The sequence below is a fragment of the Spermophilus citellus genome (assembly GCF_964194105.1).
Source record: "Spermophilus citellus genome assembly, chromosome: 7".
NCBI classification, from domain to species: Eukaryota; Metazoa; Chordata; class Mammalia; order Rodentia; family Sciuridae; genus Spermophilus; species Spermophilus citellus.
In genome coordinates this window covers 98,961,056-98,974,245 of record NC_138188.1, presented here as the reverse complement: position 1 = coordinate 98,974,245, position 13,190 = coordinate 98,961,056, and the positions used below count along the sequence as shown (strand labels likewise).

Genomic DNA, 13,190 nt, shown 5'->3' with positions numbered 1-13,190 from the left:
GAGTGGTAGTTCGGCGGCGTTCACACTTGCTGTCTTTGAAAGCGGAAGGAACTACAACTCCCAGTGCGACCCGGAAGCTGCTTGGACTGAGGAGTGGTTGTTGGACCTTTGGCCGAGGTCCGGGACCGAACCTGGAAAATGCTGCTGGCGACCCAGGAAAAGTCCACCTCAAAGAAGAGGATGGGGGTGAATCGCTGGAAACAGTTCACAAGGAAGCCGAATCCCAAGGTGATCCCAGTCGGGAGCTTTGTGGGGGGACAGGGATCGCCCAAAATGCTGCCCAATCCCGAAATAGCCGCTACCGCCGCTACCCTGTCCCGAAACAGCCGCTACCCTTCCTGTGCTTCCTCCGACTTCCCCCAGGGGCAGCCTTACCTGGCCTTGACTGTCTTGGAATCCACACTGTCTGAGTGAAATGGGTATAGGAACTTTAGGATCTGGGTGGACAGCGTCAGGGAACAATTGTTCCCATCTAATGTTCTCAAACCCGAGAGGTCTGCTACTGCGCATCAGGGTGAAGAGAATTCGCGACCTTGGCACCCACCCCTCCCCTGCCACCAATTTCAGGAACCTTCCTGCATATTTCCTTCCTTTTCTTGTCTTTCTTTCTTTAAAATTTTTTTTTGTGTGCAAATCTGCAATAACTGATCTTTATTGAAAGGGAGAGATCATAAGTTTAAATGCTTTTGTCTATTTCTCTCCCTGCTTTCCGTCCTACATACAGTATCTAAAATGAACAAAGTTGTCCAAGTCATTATTAAATTACATCAATACTTGATTCACATGGTAATTTCCAAATTCAACCACCATTCAAAAATAGATCCTTTTACATCTTGCTTCTCTTTTGATGCACTAGATCCTGAAGACACAAACAAAAAATGATAACCCCATTTCAAACTTGAAACAAAGAAGTGACATGTACAAAGTCACACAGTGTATACCTTTTAGGGTACCTTTTAACAGTCACAAAAATAAATCCTTCAATGTAAATGAGACCACTAAAATGGAGAGGCTTCTTAGCTTTCAGCTCCAGAGCATTTTCACCCTTCAGTTATACTTTCCTTTAAAAAAGCAAAAAACCTGCAAGTTTGTGGCCTTCTGTGAGGGAGGGCCTCAGGCATTTGTTCTTGTGGTTTATTCTAAATATACCAACTAAATGCACTGGACATATTTCACTTGTTGAAAATCTTGCTCCAGATACTGGAGGGCATAGACTGGAGCATTAGGGAGACTTGGAAACTGAGGCTGCTGCTACTGCAATGTATCAGTTGCATAATAGATTGGATCCAAAAATAGTTTATGAATATAGACTTGATGATGAAAGGTAAAAATTTGGGACAATTTCTTAGGACTCCATAGGGAGGAACTTTTGCTGATAGCACTTATTGTTACTGCCTAGAAGATAAAAATTTAAAAAAAAAAAACACAAGAGTGCCTTGAAGTTTGGTTTTAATAGGATTAGCTCTTCCAGTGACAAAATAATTCAGCAATGAAACTGCATTAATTAATTTGATATAAGGTAAAGTGTAGATAAGTGAAAGAAAGTTATGCCTTTCCCACTTCCATGAGTCAGAATGCTAGTTTAGATATATCCTTATTTTTTCTTTATGCAATGTTATTATTTATTTTAATATTTTATTGGTGAATTATAATTATACATAATAGTAGGCTTCATTGTGATATATTCATAACTGCACATAGCATAATTTGGTCTATTTCATTCCTTGTACTTCCCCTTTCTCTCCTCTCCTCCCTCCCACTAATCCCCATCTTCTACTGGTCTTCCTTCTATTTTTATGAGATCCTTCCCACCTCTTTTTTTCTCTCTAGCTTCCACATATGAGAAAAAGCATATAACCCTTGACTTTGAGTCTGGCTTATTTTTCCCAGTGTAATGTTCTCCAGTTCCTTCCATTTTCCTGCAAATGACAATTTTATTCTTCTGTATGACTGTGTGAAAACATTGTTGTGTATATAACCACATTTTCTTTAGCCATTCATCCATGATGGACACCTAGGTTGGTTCCATAACTTGTATATTGTGAATTGTGCTGCTATAAATATGGCCATGCATGTATCACTATAGTATGCTGACTTTAGGATAAATCCAGAAGAATGGTATTAGCTGGATCAAATGGTGGCTTTTAAGGAACCTCCATCTGATTTTCATAATGAATGTACTAATTTACAATCTCTACAAGGAACAATCTTGTAGGAGTGTTCCTCTTTCCTCACATCCTTGCCATCATTTATCATTATCCGTATTCTTTTTTTTTTTTGGCTTTGACTTTTAATAACAAAAACCTAGTATGACACTGAAATTTCTGATTCAACAACATTAAGCTATTATTTCACCAGTTCATTAGGAATTCTGAAACAGGCAATAGACCCACCCCACCCCACCCCCATTCAATGGGTAATATCTTCTTTTTGTTCTTTTGTTTTTTCTTCCTTTTTGGTTATAGGCAGTTCAGTGCTTGCCCACTGCATAGTTTCAACTTTGCTCATGGTGATCTCAATCTTTATAGTAGACACAGTATGTTGCTTTGCTTTATATCCATCACACTCCATAATTTCACATTTGAATGAAATTCCTTCTCTCTTTTAAATATGATATGTACATTTAACAATATACTATTTGCTTCTATATGACTCAGTTCTGATAGTGAATTTTTAGCATATACTGAAATGGTGACTTTACCCCCAGTCTGTTGCTAGTCTTGTCTACAAGGAACAAATATTTTTCCAGCATTCTTTTTAGTCCACATGTGTTTCTCTGTTGTACAGTTTTCTTGGGCTAAAATTGTTTTAACATCAGAGATTTTCTTTCTATAATAGCTCCAATAGTTCATCCCCTCTTGGAAAATAGGTACTCCAAAATGATATATACAGACTTTTTCTTTTTTTTTAATTTTCAAATATGTAACAAATGTGGTTTTAGTATTATAAGTCTCTTGCTTATAAATCTTGGAATCAACTTGAGATTTTTTTAAAATATAGCTTTAATTTTTTTTTAGTTATTGATGGACATATGTCTATATTTGTTTATTTATTTTCATGTGGTGCTGATAATCAAACTCAGTTCCTCACATGTTTGAGGCAAGCACTCTGCCACTGGGTTAAATTATTGCCATTCTAACTGTTCTGAGATAAAATCTGAATGTACTTTTGATTTGTATTTCCTTTATTGCTAAATGTGTTAAACATGTTTCATATATTTTTAGCCATTTGTATTTCTTCTTTTGAGAAATACCTGTTTAGTTCATTTATCCATTTATTGATTGGGTTATTTAAGTTGTTCTTGTTTGTTTGTTTTGGTGTTAAGTTTTTTGAGTTCTTTATATATTCTGGCTACTAATTCTGGATATTAATCTTAGTTGGCAAAGATTTTCTCCCATTATGTGGGCTTTCTCTTCATGTTTCTTTTCCTGTGCAGAAGCCTTTTAATTTGATGCTACTCTGTTTATTAATTCATGATTTATTTTCTGAGCTTTAACAATAGTACAATTAAGGAAGTTGATACCTGTTCCTATATATTGGAGTGTTGACCCTATGTTTTCTTCTAGCAGTTGCAGTTTCTGTCTAATTCCTAGGTCTTTGATCCACTTTGAGTTGACTTTTGTGCAGGGTGAGAAGTAGGGGTCAAGTTTCATTCTTCTACATAAGAAAATCTAGTTTTCCCAGCATTTGTTTAAAAAGGCTGTCTGGGGCTGGGGATGTGGCTCAAACGGTAATGTGCTTGCCTGGCATGCGTGGGGCGCTGGGTTCGATCCTCAGCACTCCATAAAAAATAAAATAAAATAAAGATGTTGTCTCCACCAAAAATTAAAAAATAAAATATTAAAAAATTCTCTCTCTCTCTCAATAAATTTTTTTAAAAAGCCTGTCTGTTCTCTAATATATGTTTTTGGCATCTTTGTCAAGGATCAGATGTGGGTTTGTATCTGTGTTTGCTTGTCCCTGTGTCTTTTATTTTATTCCATTTGTATACATGTCTGTTTCTATGCCAGTACCATGCTGTTTTTGTTACTATAACTCTGTAATATAATTTGAGATCAAGTGTTGTGATGCCTTCAGAATTGCTCTTATTGCTCTAAATTGCTTTGACCATTCTGGGTCTTTTATTCTTCCCTATGAATTTAGGACTGTTTTTTTCTAGTTCTGTGAAGAATGTCATTGATATTTTGAATAGTATTGCATCACATTGGAGATATAGCCTTATTTTTAAAACCTACCTGAATTTTTAGCAAAGCAAATATGTATGCTTATTAAGTGACTAGCACAGGGATTTTTGCAACTTTCTGAGAGTTACAGAAAATAAAGAAAGGAGGTATCCTTATGTTCTGATTACTAATTTTAGATTAATATCTGACTGATCTGAGTAGAAATTAATTTATTTTCCATCTTATTTTCTGCTTGGTAGAACAGTAGAAGTCAGATGATTAATGCTCACCCCAATTCCCCAGTTCTTATTGACAAACAATATCTCTGATATAAGTAAGTCAGGAAAGCCTCTGTCTCCAGGCCATTCCTGAAAAGAGGAAGGAGAGTATCATGCCCTTCTCCCAGCAGATAATTACTCGGACAGCCTGACTAATTAATTAGTACTTGTTTGGATCTTATGCACATATTATATGTAGCATTTTTACATCTTGACTCATAACTCTGGTACCTTTAAAAAAATACTGATATCTGGGCCTTACCCAGAAAAATTAAATCCAAATCTCAAGGTAGGATAGACAAGAAATAAAAAAATAGACAATGTCCCAGAGAAGGCTTCAAACCTCTTCCTGTGCTGTTATTTCTGTTCTTTTATTGTCAATCAGTGCTGAACTTTCCAATGAAATACTTTGGGGAAAAAGAGTAAAGGATACATTTCCACATGCTTTAGTCAGAAAAACAGATAAAATGAACAAGTTAATAAAGATATTGCAGTGCATTAATATTCTATATATATTTCCTGCAGCCTGCTTTTGACCCTGACAATGTGGAGCACTGGATTAAGGTAAGGATATTTCAAACTTAGGATGGAAAGAGAATTGAGATTCAGGCATAATTAGATGGAAAAGAAATACTTTGTACATGCTTGACTATTTTTATTCTGTGTAGTTATATATGTTGCCTTAATTTTATACTTTTTAGTATTTTTTTTGTTACTCTGTTGCTTCTCATGAAAGCATTGAAGTATGAAAATTAGAAAACAGATGTATAGATATGCCCTTTCAAATGCCATGAGTATCATATGAAGGAGATTAAAAGAGCAGGGGAGGAGAAGCCTTGTATCTTCCTCAGATGCTGCCAAGACTGTACTGTAGTTATATTAACACAGGGAACTTGTGGGTGAAAGCTAAGTATCACAAGAATTTGCTAATGTCTAGTTTTGGATCCGAAAATTTAGTGATCCTAAATGACCCAGAAAGGTCATTTACTATTAGGCTACTAAAGAATATGTTTGAATATTTACTGAGATAGCATGGTTTAGAAATCCTGGGAGATCTCTTCTAGTCCTGAGATGTATTTTTTTGAATCTAGATACCATGTATGTTGAAAGTTCCTTTAAACCACATCAAGTGCATGTCTCTAAGTGTTGGGTTGTCAACTTGTTAATCAGTTCATTTGTGTACTTCATAGTTCAAAATCATGCATTGTTTTCCTGGGAAAATATCCTTCTGCTTAATAGTACTTTGAAGAGTTAGTACTTATATAAATCGGCATGCCTTGTGAGCACCAGGGCAGATGGAACCTAGGCCAGATGTAATAATTTTATCCATTCAGTTATTTGACTGGTATTTATTAAATGCCCACTAAGTACTAGTCCACTGAGTTTGATGCTGAAGCTGAAACAGGATACAGGGCAAGTATAGTCCTTGGCCACGCAGAGTTTATAGTTCATTGGGACACAAACAACCTTCCTAAAGATGAGTAGAAAGTTAAAGATGTAATGGAAGCATGTGGTGGGAGGCATTAATATAGATGGGACTAGGGAAGACTTCCTCAGTACTTCAGAAGGCCTGACTCAGAAGACAACTACAATAGTTCCACCATCATGAAGGCTACTTGGCCTCTGAGAAGACCATTTAACATCTAGTAAGTCTAACTTGTGTGTCACTGTTGACAGGCCCAGTGCCACGCCCCTGCCTGGCTTGGTCACCAGCTAGTAACCTTCTCTTCTAGAGAGAAAGATTTAACTAAATTGGGAGGATAAAATGCTACTCTTGTCAATATCATTTTCCTCTTTCATACAATTGTCAGCCAGCTTGACTCCGATTTGTATCATTCCTCTATCACTTCGGCAATGACTTTTTTTCCATTATGTCCTCAAATCTCCCATCCTGAAAAAAAATCAATAAGTCCTTACTTGACCCTGCAGTCCATTCTGATCGCTGAGTGATTTTATTTTCTTATCTAATGTCTTTAGATGTATAGTCTGGACTCCTTGCCTTTGTATTTTTCTCTCATGTCCACAATTATTTTCTTTCAGTTTCCATTTCTTAGTTCAGTTTCCATTACACAAAAACTGTTATTATAAATTACTTCCTGACCAAATTCAGCAGTCTCTTGATAGACCTCAAATTTTTACAAATTTCATTTGGTAGTTATGACTTTTTTCTTACTTTATCTTTTCTGTAGCACTGTTTTATCCTGCTTCTCCTACTACCTCTCTGTCCAGTTTCTTCTTTTCTGATTTTTTCCCCCTATATATCCCAACTCTGGGTGTAACCCAAGTAGTTCTAACCTCTGGAACTAAGACTTCCAAATCCACTTGAGGGGACTACCCTTTTAAAATTAGCAGAGATTTTGTTCCACAGATGGAGGGGGTATATATGGAAAGGGTGTGAAGGATCAAGAAGATTGAGACAGGCCTCTCTTCAGAGGAAAAGGAAGATTTCTCAGCAGCAATATGGACATGACTGAAGAAAGTAACCATAATTTTTCATGGTACCCAAAATTGATAGATCAGATTATCCAGGCTTGGAGGTTTTCGTTGCAAATACAAAGGAACAGAGATTTGAGAATATTGTAGGATATTAGCTGAATAGCCATGCTGAGTAGTAAGGGAAGATTCATAGATTAGGGGGAATAGGGAGTTTGGAACAACTGATCAGGTCCTTATCAATGTCATGGGAGTACAGGGAGTGAAGCAGGGAATTGGTTTGGAGGTTGTTGTTGGAGAGGGGTTATCAAGAGTTTGGATCAAGAAATGAAAAATAATGTGCAACATGGTTCAGAGTGACTGTCTGAGAGTTGCTAAAGTGGAATAAAAGGGAAGGCTGTTGGAATGCAGAAGACCTAGAAAACCTTGAGGCTGTGATAGTAGTGAGTCATCCTCAGGGAAGTCTTGAAATCACTTAGATTCCAGAAGATGCTTGGTTAGTACTGAATCCTATGGCAGCTCACCCAAAATACAACAGGCCATGATTTACAATTATCTTCATCTCAAGTTGATAGACTGACTCATCTTACTCCAGTGCATTCTCCTACCTGATTAAACATTCTAAACATTTTCACCAGGTCAATTTTCTACTCTAGAGCCTTTAGTGACTTTTTGTACCATCATATGAAACTAAATTCCAGATGGGCATTTAAGGCTGTCTGTCAATCAACTTATAATATCCATTTACCTGAAACAGCCCCTGTACTGATACTCTGTGTGACTCCTGCTCCTGTCAGGCCATTCTTCTTTCCCTCCATCAAGTAGGGGTTCCTTTTGCTTTGACTCATGCTGATCGCTCAGCCTGGAGTATGTCCTCTCTGAGAGGTAGTCCTGATTATTCCCTTACAGCTCAGCTTGAGATGTCCCTCTTAGTGAACAAAACCCCCTCACTCATCTCAACCACATAATGCCATTCTTTAATACTTTTTTCCTTAGAAATTTTTTGGCATTTGTATTCACAATTATTGATACAGTATCAAGGATTTGATTTTATACAAGGGGATTAAAAGAGAATTGGGTGCTTTAAAAATATATTACGTACAAAACTGTTCTGAATGAGCATGCTATGTACACATAGGGGTATATTAGAAAACTTGTGTTTGTACCACCCAGTCTTGAGGAAATGAAGGACCACATGTAAGCTACTATTTCTTTCTTCCATAATGATCCATCAGACACAAGATGCACATATAAGATTGCAGGAACAACTGAGACAGTTCCTCTACAGATCACATGCTTACATGTAACATAGCTACTGAATAATAAACTTTTGAAGGTATTTGGCTCTTTTAAATCACTCTGTCTTGCTTTGGAACTGTTGTTTATTGTGCACATGGCATATGGAACCAAAAATAAAAACATGAACTTTTTAAAGTACAGAAACCTATGTTCATTTCCCCCTTAATACCCATTATACTACTGGGAACAGAGCTAGTCTTCAATCTGGACTTGCTGAAAGAATAAGATATTACTTTGACACAGTGTGTTTTATTGGAGTATAGGATAGATCTCTCCTAACTCTTGCACATTTATTTTGAAAAAAAAAAGTAATATTTTAAGACAAAAACCAGATTTTTTTCTAATCCTTAGTATCATCTAGTAGGCAATGACACAAATCTTTAAGTGATATCCCAAGCATTTGCTTTCTTAAAGCCAAGTAAACATTTATCTTTACTCCCTTTACCAGACTTTCTTTAGTACCAAGAACAGTCTTTCTTCCCTTATCTCCCAAGCTCTTTACCTTCCTCTGTTAAGAGTGTGCACAAATTCCAACCCAGATGAAAAGTCACATCAAATGTAGTTATTTATTTTATTCATAGCCTTAAGAACTAAGTCAGATCTAAAACTCTGTTTTTGTCATTCATTTTTTGTGGGTATCAGTTTAAAAAAACTGAAGTTGATTAATTTATTTGTACAATGTTTGCATATACATGTATATACAAACATATAGTATATGTAAAATTTATCTTGCTGTCTTAATAACCTAAAGGGGAATACTATACCAACTATAAATTCAATAAAGTACATATACCACCAACATAAATTGGTAAAAGAAATAATGGGGGCAAACAGGTCTCTACAGAGTGATCTTATAAGGAGTGAATGATATTTCCTTAACTTTAACTCTGATGAAATCACATTTTCTTCTGGTTTATAGGTTTTCCTACAGTTCTATTTTCCACATTTTTTTCAAATTGCCCTCAACTTTTAAATTTTATTCCTTGACTTCTAATTTAAACCTAATACATGAAACATGAGAATGAGACAGTTAAACCCCTGGCAAGTTTTTGTAGAGGCACTCCTAGTTTCATCACCCAGGGCAAGGGGAAAAGCTATTTTCAAAATAGGCCAGGTGAAAATATAATAGGGGAAAGTGCATCTTTTAAAAATTAATCTTTCGTCAATTCATTCCTTCAGCAAACATTTATTGGGCACCTGTTAAGTGCCAAGCATTATTCTGGTTGCTAGGGGTACACATGTGGAAGAGAAAACGATCTCTGCCAGCATGCTACTTGGAGGAGACAATACATGAGAAAATATGTGTAAAGTAAAAAGCTCTATAAAGAAGGGGAGCAAGAGGAAGGTGGTTACAATTTCACATATGGTGGGTAGAGAGGGCCTTTACTGAGAAGGTGATGTTTGAGCAAAGGAGTCATAGGGATGTGTGTGGGAGAGTTGTGCATGCAGAGGGGATTAAGTACAGAAGCCTTGAGCTGGTAACACACTTGGTGTGGGTGAAGCAGAGTGAGTAGGTGGGGGAGGTTGGAGAGCTTCCAAAGGGCCCTGGACATTGAAGCACATTGTAAGGATTTGACTTTATTCTGATTGAGATAGGGAACCATTGATGGGGTTTGAGTGGTGTTATGGCATGATATGGCTTTCAGTTTAAATGATCACTCACTGCTGTGGTCAGAGGCTATTCTAGAAAATCTGTCAGAGAGTTGTGTCTTGGACCCAGGTAATGGGGAGGGGTCAGATTGTGAATACATTTTGAAAATAAAGCCCACAGTTTTCTTGACATATTGTCTGAGGATGGGAAGGGAGGAGAAAAGGAGAGGTACAGAGCGGGAGGGAAGGAGAGAGAGAGAGAGAAGAAGGAAGAGGAGGAGGAGGGTAGGGCTTGGTTTAAGGAAGACTCTTAAGTTTTCCTCCTTAAGAACTAAAAGAAAGAAGTTATCACTCCCTGAGTTGGAAGACTATGAGCACAGTAAGCATAGGGGAAGCAGGTTCTTGGGAAGAGGGAAAGTCTTGAGTTAGTTATAAAATAACTTATTTTGTACTATGCAGATAAGTCCAGATGCCAAGGTAGTTTGCCCACCCACCATTTCCTTCCCCAAACCCATGAATTTGGTCCTATTTTTACTAAACTCTCACAGTTTAGTTAAATATTCTGGATGACTACGACTTCATACTATTTATCTCAATTTTATTGAACCTGTGATTTGCCTAATATATGATAGTAGGTTCCTTTCAGGAGCAATAATTTGAGGATATTGTAGTTACTCTGTCTCTGGTCCATATTCATACACAAGTCTCAGTGGTAGGAAAACTAATAAAATATTATGTTTTATTTAAAATAAAATATCCAGGTCTCAGGATCTCATTACTAAGGCCCTAAAAAAAGTTATCTAAAGCTTAAATAACTTTTTATATAAACATTGTGACCATCTGTCATATCTTGATAAAATGCTGCAATTAATTCAATGTCACACATGAAAGTAAAAATTATTTGGTGTAGATGTATAAACCTCAGAATTTTGTCAAAAATTTAAAAATGAAAGAATCTGAGAAATGAGTAGAAAAATCAGTTGAGTAAGAGAGAAGTTGTCTAACCCCAAACAAGGTTACTATCATCTTAATAGACTGTTTTCTGTTATGCTGAAGAGAGTGGAGAAAGCCTCAGAATTTGCAGTTTTGAATGCATTTTCAGCCAGAAATTCGCATTTACCTGGAAGGATTCAGGACCAAATGATAGATTTGGAAACATCTGAGCAAACAGTGGATCATGATGAAGTCTACACAGAAGGTGAGAGAATGTATTTTTTGCTGTGATGTTAACAGTTTTCAAGCATATCCTATAATACATGTCAAAGACTGAAAGCTTTTCTTACTCTTGCTCCTAATTTTTGTTTCTTTCTATTTCCTTGAAGCTATTTTACTCTGAAATTAACCCTATCACTATATGTAAGGGCATATTTAAAGTCCATTTTGTTTCCTGAAATAGAAATAGCCACATTCAGAGGCATTTTTAATAGTTAACTGGTAAATGTTGTATTCGTCCTATGGCACTGATGTGGCCTTCTGTTGATAATTCAGCCACTAGGTAATAAAACCAATTTTGTGCCTTATGAAGAGATCTAAAACCAACCTAACTTCTCTACCTCTCAAAAGTCCCCCAAAGCTCCCTTCATTTGGAATTTGGTATCCTAATTTATAATGCTCCGAGGAAGTACTTTACTGGTTCTTCCTGACTGAGGGATCAGGAGGAACTAGCGAAGGCTACTGTGAAGGAGAAACTGCTGAGGTAGGTGGGAAGTCCAAGTATGATGCCCTACAAGCCAGCTTTTCATTTGGATTGTATATGTCTTCAACTGTTTAGTTTATTTCTTCATTTACTCAACACCTATATACATGATTCTTACTCTAAGATTTTAGGCACTGGAAGTAATGGCGTGTACATTCTAATGTGAGAATAAAGAAAATGACAAACAAATCATTAGGAAGGGAAAAGTCAGTCAAGTTTGGACCTGAATAACAAGGAGCCACGATGGCAAAAAAAGTGCTTCCCTGGCAGAGGGAAAGGTCACATTGGGAGCTTAAAGTACAGACAGGCTTGGTGTAGGTGAGGAACTGAAGCAAGACATGTGTGGCTGGAGCCTCCCAGCAGATATGAACTTGAAGGAGTGAGCAGATACAAATCACATAGGACATTATAGGCCTCAGAAAAGAATTTAGATCTCATTGAGTATGATTTAATGGGGCAAAGATCTTTTAGGATAGTTTTTTAAATGTATGAAGAATGGAATGAACAAGGGAGAAAAGTAATCAGTGGAAGGCTTTTGCAGTGGTCTGGAGTGAGCAACAGTAGTGATTGTTCTCAGGTGGTTACAGTAGTACTGGACATAGAAAAAGGAGATTGTGAAGTTGGCAGGACTGTGTCTTGTCCACCTGCCTCCCATTCTGCCAATAGGAATATAAAATATATGTGAGCCTATTAAGGGTTCCCCAAAGTCCAATGGTTAAAAACTGTCTAGCCCATAAACCTCCTTTAATCCTGAACTAGCTATTAATATCCTAAGAAACTAGTGATTCACTGTAGTAGTTTATGGACAGAACATGGTGTTCAAAGATTTACTCATTTTTTCTCCTCCTATCAACTAAATATTTTACAACAATGTGTTGTACAAGAACTAGTGTTGTGAGGAGCATCATTTGAGAAATTGCTTACAAGTAACCTCCCAGCCCCGTGTCTGATTCAATATGGGGGGTTTCTATAGCTTAATCCTCCAAGAGAAGTTTCCTTTCTTTGTTCTTTTAGGGGTACTTAATAGTAAATCCTTAATTTCCAGTGAATGGCCCTTGATACATCCAAATTATTTTTATATATAAACTATTATACACATAAATGCCTGAATTTATTATACCCAAGAGTTACCCAATAAATATCTGCTCCTTTCTCTACCTTCCTCTGAAAGCCAACAGTTTTTGTTGCTAGTATTTTTGTTACACTTAGTTTCTACTACGGTAGTCTCCCCTACTTACCTCTGTATCCATAAGGGATACATTCCAAGATTCCCCCCCAGTGTATGCCTGAAACTGGAGATTGTACTGAACCTTATGCATGCTACTTATGATAATATTTAATTTATAAATTAGGGACAGTAATATATTAATAATAATAATAATAATAATAATAATAAAATAGAACAATTATAGCTATACTGTAATGAAGGTTGTGTGAATGTGATCTCCATCTCTTAAAATACCTTATCTAGTAATCACTCTTCTTAAAAGGTGAGATGATACCGTGCCCACGTGATGAGGTGAAGCAAGGTGAATGACATAGGCATTGTGACATAGCATTAGACTACTGCCTGGGAGTTACTTGAACACAAGTACTGTGTATCATGATAGGCAATCTGATAAGTGAAATTGCAACTAAGTGACTAAAAAGCAGGTGGTGTACCCAGTGTGGATATGCTGGACAAGGATGAGTTACATCCTAGGTGGGATGGAGCAGGATGGCACAAGACTT

At 36.8% G+C, this 13,190-nt stretch overlaps 1 protein-coding gene across 5 annotated transcripts in view; it reads left to right on the top strand.

Moving 5' to 3' along the window:
* Window positions 1-92: 92 nt before the first annotated feature.
* The window catches only part of CCDC191 (coiled-coil domain containing 191), a 76,196-nt gene continuing 63,098 nt past the window's right edge, over window positions 93-13,190 (top strand). For 3 of the 5 annotated variants that reach the window (XM_081302224.1, XM_081302221.1, XM_081302220.1), the window contains exons 1-3: window positions 93-228; window positions 4,967-5,005; window positions 10,820-10,961. In XM_081302224.1, the coding sequence (XP_081158350.1) occupies window positions 139-228; window positions 4,967-5,005; window positions 10,820-10,961 (271 nt within the window). In that variant the 5' untranslated portion in view covers window positions 93-138. Of the gene's footprint in view, window positions 229-4,966; window positions 5,006-10,819; window positions 10,962-13,190 lie in introns of those variants that run through there. The other 2 variants (XM_081302222.1, XM_081302223.1) reach the window with 2 other exon arrangements.